This window comes from Orbicella faveolata, unplaced genomic scaffold (genome assembly GCF_042242905.1).
Source record: "Orbicella faveolata isolate gen_17 unplaced genomic scaffold, um_ofav_v1 contig_1, whole genome shotgun sequence".
Lineage (NCBI taxonomy): Eukaryota > Metazoa > Cnidaria > Anthozoa > Scleractinia > Merulinidae > Orbicella > Orbicella faveolata.
Genome location: NW_028301536.1, coordinates 24,540,001 through 24,560,764, shown reverse-complemented (window position 1 = coordinate 24,560,764; position 20,764 = coordinate 24,540,001). Strand labels below are relative to the sequence as shown.

At 40.4% G+C, this 20,764-nt stretch overlaps 1 protein-coding gene across 3 annotated transcripts in view; it reads left to right on the top strand.

Annotated features, from left to right (window-relative positions):
* Nucleotides 1-4,386: 4,386 nt before the first annotated feature.
* LOC110066444 (A disintegrin and metalloproteinase with thrombospondin motifs 2-like) overlaps nucleotides 4,387-20,764 on the top strand; it is a 35,304-nt gene continuing 18,926 nt past the window's right edge. For 2 of the 3 annotated variants that reach the window (XM_089296770.1, XM_089296775.1), the window contains exons 1-12: nucleotides 4,387-4,589; nucleotides 4,724-4,760; nucleotides 11,287-11,438; nucleotides 12,242-12,436; nucleotides 12,843-13,038; nucleotides 15,224-15,309; nucleotides 15,963-16,170; nucleotides 17,664-17,749; nucleotides 18,332-18,536; nucleotides 19,427-19,575; nucleotides 19,692-19,775; nucleotides 20,371-20,498. In XM_089296770.1, the coding sequence (XP_089152896.1) occupies nucleotides 4,476-4,589; nucleotides 4,724-4,760; nucleotides 11,287-11,438; nucleotides 12,242-12,436; nucleotides 12,843-13,038; nucleotides 15,224-15,309; nucleotides 15,963-16,170; nucleotides 17,664-17,749; nucleotides 18,332-18,536; nucleotides 19,427-19,575; nucleotides 19,692-19,775; nucleotides 20,371-20,498 (1,640 nt within the window). In that variant the 5' untranslated portion in view covers nucleotides 4,387-4,475. The remainder of the gene's footprint in view (nucleotides 4,590-4,723; nucleotides 4,761-11,286; nucleotides 11,439-12,241; nucleotides 12,437-12,842; nucleotides 13,039-15,223; nucleotides 15,310-15,962; nucleotides 16,171-17,663; nucleotides 17,750-18,331; nucleotides 18,537-19,426; nucleotides 19,576-19,691; nucleotides 19,776-20,370; nucleotides 20,499-20,764) is intronic. The other variant, XM_089296780.1, reaches the window with a different exon arrangement.

Below are 20,764 nucleotides of genomic sequence, written 5' to 3'. Positions count from 1 at the left end.
ATTGTTTCGGTTTGTGTGTACTAACGGTGCCGCGATTTAAACTTTAGGATCAGCTTTTTATGTCGAAAAACAGCTTATGTTGCTGTTTACGCGCAGATGATGTATTACAAAAATGTTCATGTTAGGTCACGAATTGGGAAAAATTAATTAAGCGTCCCCCCGCCTCGATTAAGCGCCCCCCTCGAATAAGCGCCCCCCGTCTCCTCCTCTTTAGATTTACGGTACCAGTATTTTATTCACCCAGTAACCTGTTTGTTAAAAAGCACAAGTGAACGCGCTTTTACATCTCATTATGAATGCAAAACAGAAAAAAATATGCTATGTGGAGCAAAAAATAGTGCGATTAAAAAATAAATTGCATTGGGTTTTCAGCAATTTGATTGGCTATTTGAAGGGCCTATGGAATGAAAAATAATTACTGCTTATTTAAAGATTTTTCAAAATAAAGAAGAATGGCGTTTTCCTTTTTGGAATATCTTCTTTCTTTTTAGACATATTGACGTTTTTACGTTATGCAAATTAGGAAAGTGATGATGTCATAAGTAGTGCAACTAAAACAGTAATGCAATGAATAAAGAATATCTCCAGAAATATTGGAGCGGTGTTCTCCTTCTTCTTTTAGCGTTCCAATGCAACGGGCCATTTCCGAGATGCCTTTTGCCTCTGTGTCAAAACGAGTATTGGTGCGAAACCATCACGAGAATGTGATCCACCTACAGGTTCATTTTATGTAAATCAAACTTATTTTCGTATGAAAGGTTTTGCACGAGGACTTGCTTTGAAACAGAGGCACAAGGTATCTCGGAAATGGCCTATTTCATTCGCTGGGGAAAATATGCGATTAAGAGAAAAAAGTGCGATTCGTGAACAAATGGCACTGCTGAGAGCCAATCATGTTGCAACTGATCGCCAGTGACTTCAAAATGGGTTGAATAAAGAAACTAAAGATGAAGAAATAAATTTCAGTTTAGTTGCTCTACAACTCATTCCTTCAATATCTAAATTATTTGACAAAAGGAAGTAGTTTACATAAATTACTTCTTTGTTCATGTCCCATTCCCTAAAATGTCTCTTCAGTCCTCGCTCTATACAGGTGTTGAACTGACTGTCTTACTCAAGCACATGTTGTTCACTAACTGCACAGACTATAATTTGGGCAAGCAGAATGACTAATGCTCAAATTTCGATAAAGAAATCTACGGATTTACATAGAAACTGTCGAATTTAGTATTGAATATCGAAATTGTTACTCGGGCCAAAGGATTTATTCTGGACACACGCACTAGGCTCGATTTCCGCCGCTTTCTCGAGTCCGGTCTACGTTCCTCCCCGAGAAGAGACGGCTGGACGTGTGAGCGGCAAAGCATGTCTGTGACGTAACTTCATAATGTACTTCTTGCGGCGCTTGAGGTGGCCGGAAATGTCATCTGATGACAATCATAGGCAGGCCCACGGCTCGTAAAATTTGTGGGGTTTTCGCCACTTCTTTTAACTTTGGCCCTCCAACCTATTTTGTTTCACATTATTGTCGCGGAAGGGCATTACATGCTGTGTTCTATAGAAGAGTTTTTTTTTAGAAAAAGTAGAGCATAGCTGTTTGACTATGCTGTAGCAACTGTCATGTCAAAGGTTACACATATGTTGGTCTGCATGGTGTTGACACCATGTTTATGTTTTGCTAGTTCGGTTTGCTTTGGCTCATTTAAAAATTTAATTTTGTCTGGCTTCGCCAGAGACTGATGTTGCTTCTCTTCAAGAAGACTAAGGTACACATCAATTTGACTGAGTGTTTTCTTTCTTGAAATCGATGTTTGCGTTTATCCCTCCCTTTGTTTACTTTGTTCGTTATCTCATATTCTGGCACCACATGATTCAAATATAGATTCTAACGTATAAGTCTGTTGACCATTTTGCGTGTTGTATACGCCACTATGTTTTAGATCAGGCAAGATTTCATCAGTTGACGGTACTTGTTAAATATCCCACTAATGCGATCGCACTTCATATCGCACAACTCCTTTGCGGTCCTTTGCTACTGCGAGAAAGCTAATTTATGCAGCCTGCTCGATTCAGGCAGGCAGATTTGTTATTGGTTGAAATTAACAATGCCAAGTCCAAGAGTCCAGCCGTGAGTTCGGGGGAGGAACGCGGGCTCTTTTCCCGAACAGCGGCTGGTAATCGAGCCTACACACGCACGAGATATCTAGTCGAATCTGTTTGGTATAAGCAATGGAACTGAGTTGTGCTTGGGAGTCGGTACATGCAAAAATCACCTCTATCTCAACCTTTTTGCGACTGATCGCTTCTGTTTGGATTGTTTCATAAACAATGGAACCAAATAGGCTAAAGTTACATCTCACTCGTGCGCCGCGAGTCGTGAAACTATCATTGCTGAGAATTGTTCAAACCGCCTGAGTTTATAACTGGCAGCCTAGTTGCTTTCACCAGAGAAACTACATTTTTTTTTATAATGAACTGATAGCCGAGATCTGAGATTTGCATTTGATTCCAGGCAGTGCCTCTGTCCATATCCTCACATTCTGATCAAGCACAGTGGCATATACTGTAGCAAGAAAATGGAAAGCCGCCCGAAGAAAGTACGTTGTCAAAATTGTTTGCAAGGTATACTTTTATGACTTTTATGATAAGCCCAGACGTCATGAGTTAACAAGATCAGTGCATAGTAACCTTTCAAAACTGACGATGCGCTGTACACTGCAGCGATCCAAAACCCGAAAAATTATTGCCTGTAGAGGTTGTAAATTCTTTTTCGTTTGGGAATCAGTTTCGTTAGCTGAGAATGTTATGTCAGCGAAGGGCGAGAATTGGTGACTGAAATAAAACACTTTTAGCTTAATGACTGAGAAATGCCTGCCCTTAGTTACGGTCAGTCTTTGAGACGAAATTCGGACAGCGACATGCCGAGCTTCCGTTAAAATTTTGCCCCTTACAATGATCATGAGAGCCTCATCTATAACTTCCTCCGATGCAAATCAGAAGTTTACATGAGGTAGCCTACACGTAGAGTGAAAGAGTTATTATCCGAGTTATCATCTGGGGTTAATAAACTTTCACCATATCTCATTGTTGCCGCTCACGAATAAGTTAGCTTGCTCTGATGTATTTTATTGAACTTTGTTTCAAAGAACGTTTTTCAATATTATTTAATTGAACAAACCTATTTTTTTCTTTTATTTCTAGCCTAAAAATCCTTGTTGTTGTTCTGCTTAGTGGCAGAGGGGATATATTGCTTGTCATGCGCTTTTCAAAGAATAAGGGCCTCCCAGAGGGCTAGGGGAGCAATTACGGGACGTCATCAATTTTTTTTAAGGGAACAAGGAATATTTTTTGGTTAGTGACCCTATGACCAAAGTGTATCCCGGCCGAGGGAGGGATTTTTCTTCTTTCACTATAGAGTACGTTCAATATATCAATATTCTAACCTGGCACCGAGGCTTTCAGGACAAACTCTTCTATATTTGGTTGTGTTTTCTTTGTATCCAAGTCTCTTTTGGTAAATGAGGGACAAAAGAAACTTAGAAAAATCGCAATTTTGTCCTGAAAGCCTTGGAGCCATGTTAGAATATTGATATATCGAACGTGGCCTATTATGAAAAAAAATGTTATTTTTCAGTTAACTGCAGACGGGCCCTGTCAATACCCTACAACCATGACCCAGTACATTGTATGAAAGCTATGCTATGCTGTCAAGAGAACCAGGATGACCTCATCCTTTTTTGATGCTGTGCTGTGTTGCCATGGCAGAATTCCGGCTCGTTGGCCTACCGGAGGCATTCCCAACCTACAGTCAGTTTCTAAATCCTCTTAACACGCCTCCTTTCCACATCCAACGGAGGCCGACTGCAGACCCTTTCAGCTCCTTCCGACTCAGCCACTTGCCCTCTGGGCGACTGATCCACTCCTTCTTTTGAGTCGCCGCCTAAATTCCCATAAACGGTATGTGCTTCAACGCTTTGGCCTAAAAGCCATCTAATATGGTATAAAACCCCATTTCAGTTTGCTCTTTATACATTGGCAAAGTCTACCGGAAAATTCTCCAATGTTCTTGACCTAAACAAGCAAACTCTATACACTTTATATCTCCTGCTCTGTAAGATTCAACACTTCCCACTCATCATACACAGATAATTCTATGGAGACCCAAAGCCTGTTTTCTTGGTTACATCCGTTTTTCTCCAATAAACGTGATCAAATCAAATAAAGTAACCAACGAGTACCGTTTCACACATGTTGAGTGATGATTTTTTTTGGCCTCGACTAGTTATGCCGCATCTGCTGACAGATTTTTATTTCATCACGACATATTAACCAATTACGTGCCACAACGGATGGAGAACGGCGGATGTGACGTCATTCAGTGGCCTTCAGCGTTGTTTAAATACAGATTTGGCAGACCGACGGCGAGTCACAGATAATTGCTCGAAATCTCGGCAAATTCTCGTGAGACTGGTTTTATGAGCTCTAGAGGAAGCTCCGTAGCGATGATATCTTGTAGTACGTGGGACTTCATCGTGATTTGGTCACTTCTCTGTTTATGTACATGGACTGAAGCAAGCTACTATAAGACGGTAAGTACTAACCATCCTACCTTACGATAAACATTTTTCAGCGCAAAGAAGATGCGTACAATTTTCTCCTACCGTTGGGTCGGTCAGCAATTTGGCGACCCTTTTTAACGTCGTGTTTTTTCTATAATTCCCAGGGCAAAATGAATCATCGCAGCGCAGAACAAAAGCAAGGTAAGGTTATTCAAGTCGGTCGCTAAAATTTTATCAAGCCGTCATAAATCTTCCCGATCGGATTCACGTTAGCCCAAGGTATACAACAATAATCTGGAAGGTCTGGAATCTTCATAGAATCCGATTAGTGCAAATACCGTATTAACAATTATTTCTGCTGTATTTGTTGCAAAAACGCTGCAGCAACAAACACGGCAAACTAGAAGATGTCGTTGTCAACCAGATCCTTCGCTACACTCATTGATTACAGCACTCAGGAAACCTCACCCCAAGTGTCGCAGTTGTAGGAAGTTAGGACGGTGGTCGATTCAGGTCACAAACTATTAATTTAGCGAACATAACATTACAAGTTGGCAGACTGAAATCAACCATCAGTTTTTGGATAGCACGCCTCGTATCACTCGATGCGCTTCACGGAAATCACGTTACGGTTCCACTGAGAAACAAAGAGGAACTGTTTATTGTCGGTTTGTCTTTCGCTACTTTAGCTAAGTGGTTGAACATTAAATTTCATCTCGTCAATAACACGGCCAGTATTGACAATGCTGGGATAATGACATGGAATCAAGGCATTCTGTCACTTTCTTGAAAGCAGTGGAACGAAAGGTCAAAGATGGGTTATTTTGTGACGATCATATTAATTGATATTACAACTACAACACGAATTTCTTTACGTAATGTAGGTGTATTCGAACGACGCTGAGGCACGTAAATTTCTTTCAATAAACCAATCCGGTAACTCTGAGGGAGTGTTGCTGATTTTCCTCGTCCATTATATTTGTTACTGAGGCAGACTACCTAGTATACCATAGCCGTTCCTAATTAGCGTCGACAGCTAAATTCTGGAATTTTTTGGAAACACGCAAAGCAACGGATACCTTGGTCAATTTATTTCAAAGTGCATGTGCATTCTATACATTCTGATAGCAAAGGTCGCAATTTAAAGAGTTGCCCTTGTCGGTTTGAAATCTCAGCCTGTTTGCAAAAGTTGCAGCTGAAAGATGTTGAACTAGAACCATGTGAAACGGGTTGCCTTTCCTTTTTGGCGAAGTTCCATATCAAGTTAACAAAAAGAGAAAAATTAAATTTGCTCTTTTTCAAGGTCATGGTTACATAATATCGATGAGATAATACGAGTAGAAATTACCTTTTATGTTCAATGAAATTTAACGCCTTAAAAACGGTGTGCGTATTTGGAATGGGAGTTCGGCTCTGCACGAATCCAACTCGTTTGAATCTTCCACCAAGATCAATAAAAAAGCCAGACTCTCATAATTTATCCGTCCCTTTGGGTCTCTTGACCCTTCGAGGTCAGCAAACTCTCAGCTTGTGCGTTGCGAGACGAGCTGAGAAAAACAATCTTGCACTTTTCAAAATTTTGCAGTCACGGTTACATGTCCAATCCCAGTGGAAGCGTGTTAATGTTTTCTTACAATTCGTCTGTAAACGAAGTGTTGCGTTGGAGATTGCATGAAAAAAATTATCGCCGGGAGTTGCTGGACAAGATGTTACCTGCCTGTTTTCATCAAGGCAAATTTCCTTTCCGATACCACCTACTTTGACAGGCTACCATGGAGTTGGCGATTGGAACCTGGAACTTCTTGGGTCTCAGAAACGTTTGATTTGATTTCGAGATCTCGGAAGCCTCTTCGACGAATCTCACTTTTCTGTGTTTCATTAGTTTTCCAAGTCTAAAATCGTGCAAGACTCAATCTGAGATCTTCAAAGAAGGTTCGCCCCTCCAGGACGATTTTTAAACCATCTCTCCTTAGTGTTACTTGAAGATATTTCCGCTCTGTGGTGATCTTCCCGCAATTTTGCAAGATGTCAGGAGACTGAACATGATATCCCTCGTTTCCATGGTTTTAAACATTAAAGGAACTCCTTCATTTACCGTATCAGTTTTGGCCACGCAAAAATTACACTTTAAAAACTGATTGGAGGAAACGTAGCTGAAAATAATAGTTTACAGTAAGATAGAAGAACACCAAAGAGATAATAATAAACCATAAAGGAACGAGGATGGTTAAGGATGGAAAAGACTGACACGGATTACAAACGACGAACTTGAAGAATTTAGGCTAAACGTAACTTTTCAAGATGCGGAAACCGTGACACAGCCTGAGTATAGTCTAGTTTGTATTACCATTTCCGGCGGTGAGGTGGGCAAATCGCGGCTAACTCACAGTGAGCCTCATTGACCCTCTTTGTCACAAGGTTTTTTTTGTTTGTTTGTTTGTTTCTTATCAGAGTTAGAGAGGAAATTGACCGTCTGCACGCAAGCTTTGCTTGTAGCTCAACTTATAACCACCTATCATCTTTTTAGAGAGTTTAGGCTCTATAATAAGAACTTTTGCCTTAAATTAAATGAACTCGACCATTAATCGTTTAAAAATTCCTCAACTTCCCTTGGCCAATCAGAGCTAACATGCTTTTTTTTTAATCAGTCGTGGCTCTGCGCGTTTTCCTGCGTTTTCAGTTGTTTGCTTAAAAAAAAAAAAAACTACATAAGGGGGGGGGGGGGTCACGGGAATCGCAGGACCCCCTAGCTACGTCGCTGCGAGTTCTGATTGATTCATTGTATTAGTTCACTGATTCCTTTGGTTCTGCATATGAGTTTTGCTTGACTGTGCACTGTGATTCAGTTTACATGTAAAAGCTCGCACCATCGACTCAATATTCGGGCTCGTTTTCCCGGGCTTGGCGTTAGCTCGGGTGTGCGTGTATTTTCGTGGTTCAGTCGTTTAGAAACCATTAGAAATCAACTTTACATGTGTAATTTATCGGAGTTTGGTGGCAAGCTGTCAGGTTGAGGTTAGGTGGAAAGCTATAGATTGATTTGATAGATGATATAGATAAATTTGTCTTTCTCTGGCTGGACTGTAAAAACTATAACCTTTTTTCTGACTGTGGACAGCGACTGTGGGCGACAGCTGTTAGTCTTTTGTTCTTGGTCAGGTCGCCGCTTTGACTTTGCTTTCTAAGTGTTCACTGTGCCGTGCAGGGTTAGATCGCCATATAAAAGGCATAAGTTGATCGTGAAGTTATACAAGTCAGGTTTATAATCCTCACTGTCATTATTATCAAAGTAGCAAGATAAGACCCGCCTCAGAGATAGATAACCTATTTACCCTTCGCTTTTACATTAGGCTTGTTCTTGCATGTACTGTTAATGATGCGAGAAAATAAGTAGATAAATAAATAAATAAATAAATAAACAAACAAGTAAATAAATGAATAAATAAATAAACAGATCGAAAGATAAATTGATACACGAATAGGTAGAACCAAAGATTAGAGCGCTGTCATAGGCACAATCATATCTTGGCACAAGCTCAAGGTATTAACAAACAGTAGTCGATACTAGTCTGGTTTGGGATATCAGTTCAAAGATTTTTTGTTTAAATGCAACAGTAACGTTGCTTGCAATACAAATATTACCTTCATTAGCAACATTACTTGCAATAATGGAATAGCTTCTAAAAGCACATTGCTTGTGATACTTACTCTACTTACAGAACTAAGTAAACACAGTTCACAATTTAACAGTACAGTGGAACCCCGTTAATGTGACCACCTTCGGGCTATGAAAAATTTGTCGTATTACGGGGTGGTCGTGTTAACGAGGTAGGGTCACGGCATTATGGTGCAACACGCACATGAATACCTTTAATTCCGCTATAAATCAACCTTTTTACAATTATTCTTTAACCTTACAACAGCAATTCATTGCAACTGGACAAAACCTAGTACATGTAATGCGAAAAAACAATGACGTCTTTCAGTTTCTCAACAGGATATGGCCTCTTGTGAAGTGTCCGTTAGAGCCGTTATTTGTCAGATTGTGTCTGTCGTCATTCAGCTTCCTCACCAGTCAATTTAACCGGTCGTACTAACGGGATACTTTTATAAAGAAAATAAAGACTGCGCACTCCAAAAGGTGGTCGTTGGTCGTAATAACGGGGTGGTCGGATTAACGGGGTTTTCAGATAGGAGAATGTGTGGGCTTTTGCTCGGGCCATAAAGAAAGTGGTCGTAATAAAGGGGTGGTCGTTTTAACGGGGCGGTCCGTATGGAGGGGTTCCACTATATTAGCACAACTTACTAGATAAACAATAATAATAAAAACAATATTTACAGAGGATATCACCAAGCTAACACTAAGTTAATTAGGGTGGTCCATACCCTAAATGACTGAAGGAAAATCCAAGGGAAATAGTTCAGAGTTCGAAATAACAGGGATTTCCGAAAATAACCGAGTTCGAATTACTTATTTATGATATCGTATCATGCTTGACGTTAACTATCATTACTTTGCTACATATTTGGCTTTACATTAACATACAGTGCTATCTAAACAAAGAAAAAAATATGTAATATGCTTTTTATCTTAATTTTGTATGCAGAAATTGCATGTAGATAGTTGTACGACTCCTGAGTTTAATCCAATGGCTGCGATACCACCAAATCGAGCGAGGCTTTGTTTGATTTTTAGCTCTGAGATAGGACAAAGATTTACTGTTAAGTACGAAAAACTCATTGTCTGTCCTGCTAGATGTTAAGATCTGCATCCAGATTCATTTGCATCGCCGCCGATCAAGGTGATAGCAGAACTAAAGACCACTAAAATTTACGTGAATTCTCAATGATAATTTGGCTATGCTTGAGTGGGTCATCCCCGCTCACATTAACATTTTTCAGTGTGCTCACGCTTGCAATGACGCTGCAGATTCCAGAAAAATCACGGAAAACGGAAAAAACTTGCCACTGATTTTGTGCCTTGTGCTCTCTTCCTTAAATCAATTTAACACAACAGAAGGTATCAGAAATCTAGTACTCTCACTTCAGTGTACAAAGTGTATTTGACAGAAGCAACGTTTAATTTTCCTCGTTCATAAAATTCTCCGGTACCTGGGATTGAGAACAAATTTGACCCTTTAACGGACCCCATGCTAATTATTATCGTAGAGGAAATCTGTATTTCTCCGATTACAGAGATATTCGCGTGTCTCAGGAAGTTGTCACTCATCGTTTACGTTCAGCTGTTATATATTAATGGAGCGGGCCATGAACACAGACGTCCAATTTAGTTGATTACTATTTAAGTACACCATTTCCGGGTCAAAGCTAATTTAATTTTCGCCACTTGCAAAATATGTCCTGAGGAATCCAGAGCAAGAATAAGTACTTCCAATGTTCCTGAAAAATCCGGATCATTGTACGTGTTTGATTATTAGTAAATCCAGTTATTACCTAGTGTTAAGTATTTATTACCTCCCTTCTTGATGTAGTTAAGTATTCTAGCTCATCGTACAAACTCGAACGCAAATTTCACGTCTTCTGGTGTTTTAGATTACGTGATCATTGTCAACACGAATACACGCCTTTCCTCGCCTTCCTAACCCACACTCTCTCCCCACCTACCTACCTTCCCCACCCACGCACCCTCCCCACCTACGCTCCCTCGCCACCCACGCACCCTCGCCACCCGCGCACCCTTCCCACCCACGCTCCCTCCCCACCTGCGCACCCCCGCCTTCTTGGACTATCCTTCTTTGATATCACCATTAAAGAACTATTCACACGTGAAATACACTTTAATAATATGTTGCGAAAAATGTTGAAAACCTTCAACTGGGTAGCTTGTGTACACAGGCGACCTTCCACAATGTCGCTTCATTTGAACCCCACAATTTCAAACTCTAAGGGGGCAAGGAAAATGCTTCGAAATAGCGGAAATAACAATTACTTTTAGTGTTATACGTTATCAACATAATGGAAGGGCCGGAATATAACACCCAAGGACGAAGTTAATTATGAGGTCCCAAAAAGCCAAATTGTAAAGTTCCAGCAGTGATAATTCTCACTTGGTCTGATGTCATGATGATGTTAATCGCGATGGAATTTAGAATAAAACAGTTCGAAATAGCGAGGAGCTCTAAAGAAACGAGTTCGAAGTACATGACTGTTAAAACATGGGCAAATACAAGAGGAGTGGCGTTGAGGAGTTGGAATAAGCGAAGATCCAACTGAATTATTTTGACGAGGGGATTCTTCCCATCACACCCCGCGTCTTACAACGATTTGATGAGAGAAGACTAGAGACGAATCAGAGGCAAATATGCTTACTCGATCGACTGGGGATGAGGGCCCTTTTCATTACCACTTACCCCGTGTCCCAGGGAAATCTTCCCTCTCAGGCACGTATCAGACTCAGTTGAATTGTGTGAAAAAAAGAAGTTCTTAATACGTTGAAGTGATCAACGATCGAGTACCATACATTTCAAAGTCCATTCCAGAATCATATTCGCTTTGAATTCAATTTCTAACAACACTGATTTCGGCATCTTCTTGACGGTTCTACATTTTTTGAAAATATCTGTATTTTAAGTCTAATCTAAATTGTATTTGATCCCAAGGTAAAATTAATCGGCTTACAAACAACCGGGTCCTTGGTGCTACACTGATTTTGAATAAGTCTGCACCTTTGAGGTCTTTCTCAATAATGTTTTGATTTATTTCACAGAACATCTGATCAACTCTCTAGGGGAGTTTGATATAACTTACCCGACTGAGTTAGATCACCGTGGACAGGTGACCGACCACGTGACTACCCTTTCCAGTCATCGGCGTCGTCGGCGGAGCGTAACTGAGGAGGCTGGGCCAATAATCTATCAGGTATTACAATGTTTTAGGGAGTCTGGATGGGCTTATTAACCGCTAGCTGAGAACTGGTCATAATTATTGTAACTTTCAGCTAAAAAAATGACATGAATGAAATTTTCAACTGATAGTTCAAATCTGAGATCAGCAAAATTCACTGACTGCTGAGAACTCGCCGAACATTTAACTGATACCCGAAATGACAAGAACCCCCTTGCAGATTCCCTTGTTAAAGAACATATTTTCTCTGGGAACGAGCAGCAAGTTATCCTCACTAAGGTTTGGGTTACTTTTGCTTCTTTGCGTAAATTAAAAAAAATTCCATTAACAAGTCTCCTTGATGCTGTAATACTCTATATGCAGCGGAATATCACAAAACGAAGATTCTGAAAAACTTGTAGCTCCTCCTAAGTTTTGTGACTTATGACGTTCCCTACTTTCGTCGTCAGTACAAGTGGTACGTACGAGTAAATAAAACGTGTCTGTTTTAAAAATTGTGGTGGAAAAATTGTTCGTGTGCAGTTTGCCTTCAGCAAGTATCGCAAAAATGACTCCCTGGAGAGTCAACATTGAAGGGGAGCAATCAGGTAATGTTCAGGTTCAATTCAAAAACAGTATACAAAAGTATGCACGAACTCTAGTTTGATCAACAAATGTGAGTAGCAGAAATACTGGAGCAGAAGGAACTAGAAATGGAATGCTATTTGTAGCGTTATTTACGTCGAGATCACTCTTTCTGATGTTCTTTTACAGCGCTAGTGAAACTGGAAAGCGTTCTATTTAACATTCTGTGTAAATCTCTTTTCTATTTTTAACAGGTCCAATTCAAAGGAAAGACCATCAAAATGATACTAAGAGTAAACACGAAGCTTTTCGGATCGGACTTTACAATCGAGCGGTATAAAGAGGATGGAACAATTGAGAGAAAAGTCTCCACAGACGTTCACTGTTACCTTGTGGGCGAGACAGAATCATTTCATACCAGCGTGGCCATAAGTGACTGTGATGGACTGGTAAGTGCTGCTTACTCTGTTTTACGCGTGCGCGTTACATCATAACTCCTCTGGAAGCTAGTACCGCAGGCTCATTAGTATTGTACAAGTCAAGTGAATCAATCTATCTTGGATGTCAGAAATTTTTTTCCCGCTATGTCTGGTTCCGATCAACAGCTATGTCAAGTCTTTTATAAAGTGATTTAGCTAAAAGTTAAGCTATCTACATTTCCATCGCCGACTTTCTAAAGTACGAATCACTCTGCTAAGATCTTCCGCTGTAACGCACCCTGCCCCCCCCCCCCCCCTTCCCCTCCCACCCGCTTCCGCCGTTCAAGTCACGCTCCGTATCGCAGATTGACAGTGCCGAAATACATACAAGAATTTTTTTTATCCTAGAATGAAATTGTTCTATTTTTGTTCTAAGGCTGGAATCATAGATTTAGAAAATGACACGATTTACATCGAGCCCGTGTTAAACTCAAGCCTTGTACTTCATCGCGGTTGGACGAGACCTGGTAGACCACATCTCTTGTATAGAAAATCCGTTCTGGAACGCAAAGACCAGCATAACCTGCAGTATGATGAACTTAAAATGGAGAATTTCCCTACCGGACTGAAAGGTTTGTTAAACCTTTCTGGTTTAGAAGTCTGAGCAATAAAATAACTAAATAAATTCTTATTTCACAAGAAAAATAAAGCTAAAATCAGGTGCCCTGAATGATTATTAAAAAAGGTTGGCCTGTAATATTCTTCCTGGCAAATCCGATAGCAGAACACGATTAATCCTTTTCGCCCCAGCTTTTATTGCGATGATGAGGAATGATGGAAGTATGCTTCTCCTTCTAACACATTCACCTCTAAAGCAGTTAATGTTTCGGTGAAAATAAAATCGGGCTTACGTCCTCTTGAAATTGTTACCAAGGCATGGCCTATTTAGCGGAAGTGACATCGTATCGAAAGATAATTTTTCACGGAGAAGAATTTATTTGTTGTTTCTGTTTTGGTCATTTTGCGCAAATTTGGTCCAACATAATTATTTACACTAGAGTTTAAAAATAATCCATCTGTCTCAAGCGGATAAGCCGTCTGAGACCGACAAATGGCGGATGACTATCTTTAGTTACGGTCTTTTATAAACTCAGTTCTAAAGCGATTAATCAATTGAGGCAAAATCCGATCTTCTGATCTAAAGTCGGTTCGTCGTGCAGTTTTCCCTCGCGGCATGCATGTTATTTACCCGGGTGGATTATGCCCGGTTCAGACGCCGTACTTCACATGAGCCGAATCGAATGCTAATGAGGGAGAACAAAGGATTTTCCTCATTTGCATTCGATTCGGCTCATGTGAAGTACGGCGTCTGAACTTGGCCTTACGTCTCATTATTTGTCTAAAAACAAAATTCATACCAGACATGATTACACACAAATGATCCGGCGAGACGGTATCAAACCGACGATTCTAGACCTTTGTAAATTATAGCAGTATTTAATACTTTGAGAATTTTTGTACGACAAAAGAACTGGCAATACAAAAATGCTTGCAGTTTGGATTAAAACAAAATCAAGTAATGTTCAATGGGCAAGATAATTCTCGGATATTACCTGGGTGTATTCAGAAATTACCCGTAAAACTTGAGGTATCGACACCCGCCACTTCGACTACTAACTAAGTGTATCAAGTTGGATAAAAACAGCAAAATAAGATACTACAGCTGTACTCGTAAACTATAAGGCCTATTTACATCCTGCATGCACGGCGGGCTCAGATCAATTTGTAATGAAGTGATGGTTTGAACTCAGGAGTATCAGTAATTCGTCTTGTGTGATCGTCCGGGCGAAGGTAGTCCTGAAAAGAACTGTAGACGGTGACTGACGTTCCGACAAAATGAGCGGAAGTCAGCTTCAAATTAAAGGACAAGTATGCTTTGCCCACAGTCAATCACTACCATATGTTACTGTGATTCGCTTTAATGATCAGCCAACGGAGAGTCGTTGCCACTGGGTTGACTTCAAGTTGCAATTCCCTCCAGTTGAAACAATTATTGCTTTCCTCCTTAAAAGAAAACCAGCAGGCAGAATCAATGGCACCCCTTTTCACGGTGTAAGTTTAGAATCCTCCCGAAGCCGTCATCATTATCAACCTTGAGCAATATATGGGTTATTGACCAAGTGTAAGGCCAAGACGGCTGGATATTGGCCTCGTTCTTTTTTTGCGTGTTTATGGACCGAGATGGATTCGAGGTCCATGAACTCGCGAAAAAAAAGAAGAGGCCAATATCCAGCCATCTTGACCGAACATTAGCTTGGTCAATAAAGGATTTATTATATGGAAAACAGGGGCCATAATCGGGGAACGATTATGGCTCCTAATGGAAAAAGACCACTGTTTTCTTGTGGAACACAGCGGGTAATTTCGAACGGGCAAGATAGCGCCACCTTACCCGCTCGGGTAGCCAATCACGGCGCAAGATTCGGTCATCTTGCCAGCTCACGGAGCAAGCCATATAATATATAATTCATGACCGTGTCAACAAAAATGTTTCTTGTTGGTCTCCATTCACAAACATATTACCCCAAAGCATATTAAAGCAGAAGCATATTATTTGGCAGAATTCTGTTAAATCTATTTATGGAACTGATGTTCCTTTCGGTTGGTGACCAGCCTCCTTCGCAGATGCTGTTTGGGTTCATTACGCAATCTTCGAAGAAGGACTGCGTGACGAGCCCAAAGAGTTTCTGAATATTCTTGATGGGTACATGAACACATACTGTTGATATCTTCGCATATTACTACACTCTTTTATAGTTGACGGAGGATCGAGTCACGCTGCAGCTGCTCGTACGGAAAGCTCTTACATTACAATCTCTAACAAAGCAAATCGGGCGATAAAGGTGAATGTTTACTTTCCTTGACATTATTAAATGTTGCTTACATCTTGTTTTGTTGAATTATGTTCCTTGCTGATTGTTTTATCAATCTTTCATTTTGTATCCAGTTTTATTGTATTTAATGATCAAGCGGGTAAGTTGTATGTGAGTGCTTGTAATCAATCAATCAATCAATCAATCAATCAACCAGTCAATCAGTCAGTCAGTCGGTCAGTCAATCAATCGATCGATCGATCGATCGATCAGTCAAGTAATCAATCAGTCAATCAATCAATAAACCAATCAATCAGTCAGTCAGTCAGTCAGTCAATCAATCAATCAATCAATCAATCAATCAATCAATCAGTCAATCAATCAATCAATTTGTTTAGAATGGTTGGTGTACGGATGCAATAGCCACTTTACAGATTTAAAACAAACGCAATGTTGGAAAATCCATTACATGTAAAAGTCAAAACTTTACAATCGAGAAGAACCTTTAAGTACGTGGATGTTTCTGTAATCGTTGACAATAGAAGAAGATTGATCAGTGATCACAGATGTCAACCCACTTTACTGTAATAACTGTATTTATTATCAATCTTCTATCGGTCAGTGTTGGTACTAGCAATAACGTCACACTTATATAACATGCATTCTAATTTCTTTGAAATCAGCTTTACTATGTCAACGGCGGAAAGGAATCATTTTTCCAAATCTTGAAAGAAGGAGAAGGGCGGAGCATAGATACCTTCACATCACATAACTGGGTTGCAAGAGACTTCGATTCCGGGAAACAACTCTTTATCAACAAAAAAAAGGTCTATTCTCCCCCACCCGGCACTTCTCTCAGGAGACGGGACAAAGTCGATGTCACCATACCACGTGAGTAAAATGTCGGACTACTGAGCCAAGCTAAAATACCACGGGAAAGCCATGTTGTTTAATGCCATTTTTGTATTGAGATTTGAGAGGTTCGCGTTCGCGTCGGACGTTAACAGCGATCTTGTTTTGTAAAACAACTTAGATACTACATGCACCCCGATTGGTCAATAGCGTTGCTAAACCTAAATCCATTGTCCTGATTGACACATAGAAAAGTGGTTACGTCACCGTTCCCGTTATGGACGAAGAGAGTTACGAACATTTCCCCAACGTTGACCTTATGTCGGGTTTTGGTGTGGAAAGGTCAGAAGGTGAAAATCAAATTCACAATAAACCAAATCACACGATTTGCCGTGGTCGAAAGCGAACTAAGATTTTCACAGTTCTACGCGGGAACGAGAGAACTCAGAACACTAGCGATATCAAATGTAATAAACAGACTTAAAAGTTTCGGCTTTCACTGGCCGAGATATCAATTAGACGAATATCTTTTCGACCAAACATGTGCATGGAAATTTACAAAGAAAAACAGGACCAGAAGTTGGTCTAGATTTAAACCTTTTTTCCGTTGCAAACAATTTTACGCCGATTCCGTTTACCCTTGAGTTTAGTCCCGGCCAAACGATCGCAACATTTCGACGCACTTTTTTGCAACATTGTTGGGCGCAACATGTTTCGCGCGATTGTCCACCCTGTTGCGGCGTGTTTGACATGTTGTGTGTTGTTGGCTCAAGTTTGAAAATGGTCAACACCATAAATGCTGCAACACGTTGCAACAGGGTGGACAAACGCGCGCAATATGTTGCACCCAACAATGTTGCGTTAAATTGCATTGAAAGACCCTTGAAATGTTGCCATCGTTTGGCCGGGGCTTACAGTGCTTTCGATGCTTTCCACGGCCTGTGGACGATGTATTTCTGACTACAGCTGGGCTAGACTAATCACTTTGGGTTGTTGAAAAGCAGGGAAAAGATTTCTTGCTGACATTTAAACGTATTAGTAGTTTTGAGTTTAATAAGCCGAGGTTAAGCTCAATTCGTGCATGTATAACACGATGAATGAATTTGATTTCCACTAAGCCTGTTTCAAGCAATGGTTTTCTTTTACCAAAATACAGACATGGAAATACGCACTTCTTAGCCTTCAACAAAAGTAAATAAATTCTGAATAAATTTCAGAGGCAGCGTTTTTGGACTTCAGTTCTGGAACTAACCTTTATTCCATCTGTAAAACTTTTGAAAGTTACCGACATAAGATGCCCTTATCTCCTTTGTATTCTTATAGAGATACCCTGGCGATCAAAAAACGTTTCAGTCAATAAGGAAATCCAGACGCATGTCTGATTTAACCTCCTCGCGTACCTTGAATTCCCGCGGACAAACCACCCAATCCATTTTATGGCAAAACAAATCCTTGTGGTCTCTTACGAGGTAGCCGTAGATCCTCAAATTGTCCTTCTTCTAAGATAATGTCGAATTTTTGCTTTGTTTCAGCTGGACTGAAGCTCCCCGCGGCCACACAGCCCTCTCAACCTGACAGCCACATAACGTTTATCAACAAATCAAATCGCTTTGTCAAGGTAAAGCACTTTTGCGTGTCTTGTTGACTTGATTAGATCAAGCTGTCCACGGTCAAAAACATCTCTAGCAAAAGTCATGTCTTCTGTTTCCAGAAGTGATCAAAATATGATATCTCCCAACAGTACCAGGTGCGGATTAAGGGGGGTGGGGGAAGGATGGATTGGGTGACTAGCCACCCCGCCCTTTAGGAAAATCAAAAATCAAAACATTGCAAAAGGATTGTGAATATTTTGACAGAAATATAGGCAAACACTCTGAACAGAAACCATAGTGATTACAAGTAATGTTTTCCTAGCTAAAATAGTTGTGGCACTGCTGGTATATCTGGTGTAACAGTTTTCAATTGGGCTCCAATGCTCAGATTTGCAACATTATATGGGGGCATGCCCCATTGATTCTGCAACCCCAAGGTACCAACCATCCCCGCTCCTTGAAGAATCCCCGATCCAACCCGAGAATCTACAGAATCCAAAGAGCTTCTGTGTAGGAGGCTGCAGTTCTCGTTTGGTGTTTGTGTGGTATTAAACATCTCACACCAGCTTTCGTCTGTGTTGTAATGTTTTGTTCATTGTCTCCTACAGCTGTACTACATCGAGGAAGGAGAAATCATCTTTTTTTTCAATCTTTCCCCGGGAGAACAAATGGACGTGAACACGTACACGACACACACATGGTTTGTTAGAGACCTCGACACCAGAACAGTTCTTCATGTAAATGGACATAAAGATTACGTGCCGAAGGAATCAGATATTTACCATCGGATACGAGTTTACATCACTGTGCCAAGTTCGTGATACCTTTGTTGCAAAATAAACAGACTGTCTATATTATCTAAGTAATAGAACGAAGGTTGGTTGTCCGCGTATTATGGCGCGGAATGTTTGCACGATCATGGCTTATGGTTGATAATGATGATGTGGTTTCTTAGTCACTCTATGCAACTTAACTGCCTTGTTCAACATTTGTAAGGGTGGTACTGGAATTATCAGAGTGAAGTTCTGGTTGTTTTTGCCGAATAGTTTGGATAGGTTATGCTTGGGATGCGCAAAGTTCTTGCCAAATATATCGATCAATATTGCGAGGTAATTTCACTAGACAATTGAGTTGTTGGGGCAAACTGATAGAATGATGACGGTATTCACGAACGAGAGGAAGTTGCTTAGCTGCAGCAGTGCCGGTTGCTAAATGCTTCAAATTCCGTTGGAATTTGACCAATTTAGCTCGAGTGTAAGAGAACAGCGGATGAATTTCAGCAGCCCGGCCATTAGAGCCCGCATAACGCACTATTCACCGACAAGATGTACATAGTAAAAACGTTAAAAGAAACTCCAAAATTTCGCCTTGAAACACCGGTGCAAACCTAAAAAAAAGCCGCATAGCGTACCTCCATTTCTAAATGTCCTATGCGAATTGTTGCCCTAATGCTCATTTAGAACAAGGAGGATACCATCTGTATTAATAAGACATTTTGTAATTTGAACAACAATAGTCAATTGAGAACGCGTGCGAGCCATATTCCCCAAAGTGCGCTCGAGTTCCAATTTAAGCCAGCTTTTACAAGTTACCACAATTGTGCCTGCATGATTACTGAATGCTGCCTTAATTCGTTTAGTTTCTCAGAAAGCTAGTTTTCTTCAGCTGTAAAATAACACAGTTGTGTGTTGTCCTTTACACAGGCACGATTTCTCTTCCTGACATGAAATTTCCTGCCATGCTCAAAACGAAACCAAAGTACATCGAAGTGATGGCAACCGCTGACAGCTCAGTAGTGCAGTTTCATGGCAAAGAAAAATCAGAGAAATACATCTTAACTTTGATGAACATTGTAAGTAGTTAGGCGTGATTACGCTACAGTCTTGCAATTCAATTCTGTGTCTATCTGGCTTATTATTAAGTGTCATTTCACTTGTGGCTATAATTTTCTATTTTCTCTCTCTACAGGTCTCCAGGATATTTCAGCACAAGTCTATTGGTGCTCCCATTTACTTTGTTGTTGTAAAACTTGTTCTTCTGGAAAAAGATCCGGTAAGACGGATTTAAGGAAACAAAAATACGAATACAAGAGAGAGAGAGAGAGAGAGAGAGAGAGAGAGAGAGAGAGAGAGAGAATTATCAGCTGCAGGAAATTTTTGTGTCATATTTAACGATTGGATTATGAGCTCGAGATTTCTATCACGCACAGAAATCGAGAACGAATGATCTAATTGTTTTAGAATAAATCACTAGTTGTTCAGAACTTTATCTTAATCTTCCTCTCGGACAATTCGAAAACACGAAGAAGCGGCCGTCATTTTTTCTTACAAAGCGCACACTACTACTGTTCTCACTAGATAGTGAGTAGCTTAGCCAATCAGAGAACGACGTTCGTGATAGAATGCTCGTAGATTTATACTTAATCCAGTGTCACGCAAAAGTTGAAATTCAACCTCTTTTATCTAGAGCAGATGTCTTTTTGAAAAGAGGCAGTAACTTTTGAACGTGCGCAGACATTCTGCATGTATGGTGTACGAGGACAGAATGGCCGAACTCATTATTTGATAGTGTTGTGCGAGTATGATGGAGCCCTGGAAATTGACACAATAGCCGAAGTATATAACCCTATTGTTATCCCTTATCTCAGAAAGAAATCAAGATCACTGGTACACCGATGTCTAGTTTATCAAGTGTGTGTTACTGGGGTCACAAGACAAGGAAAGGCTTTGATAAAATTAACAAGGATTACTACGACCAAACGGTTTTCCTAACGAGGTAACAGGTTTGTTTTTTTAATGTAAAGCAGGCGTTGAATGTTTTGAGTGGACAATGTCGTTGATACTTATAAAATACTATTTTAGTTCGTTAGAAGATGTAAACCAACTCGCTCCTATACAAACGTAGCCTCTTCCAGGCGTTCAGTTAGTTGGGGTGCAGCGCGAAAACCGGCGAGCGAAAAAAAGGGAAGAAGCGCGGCGAGAGAAAACTTCTCCCCTATATTTTTCCTCGCCGATTTTCGCCCGCGCCCCAACTAACTGAAC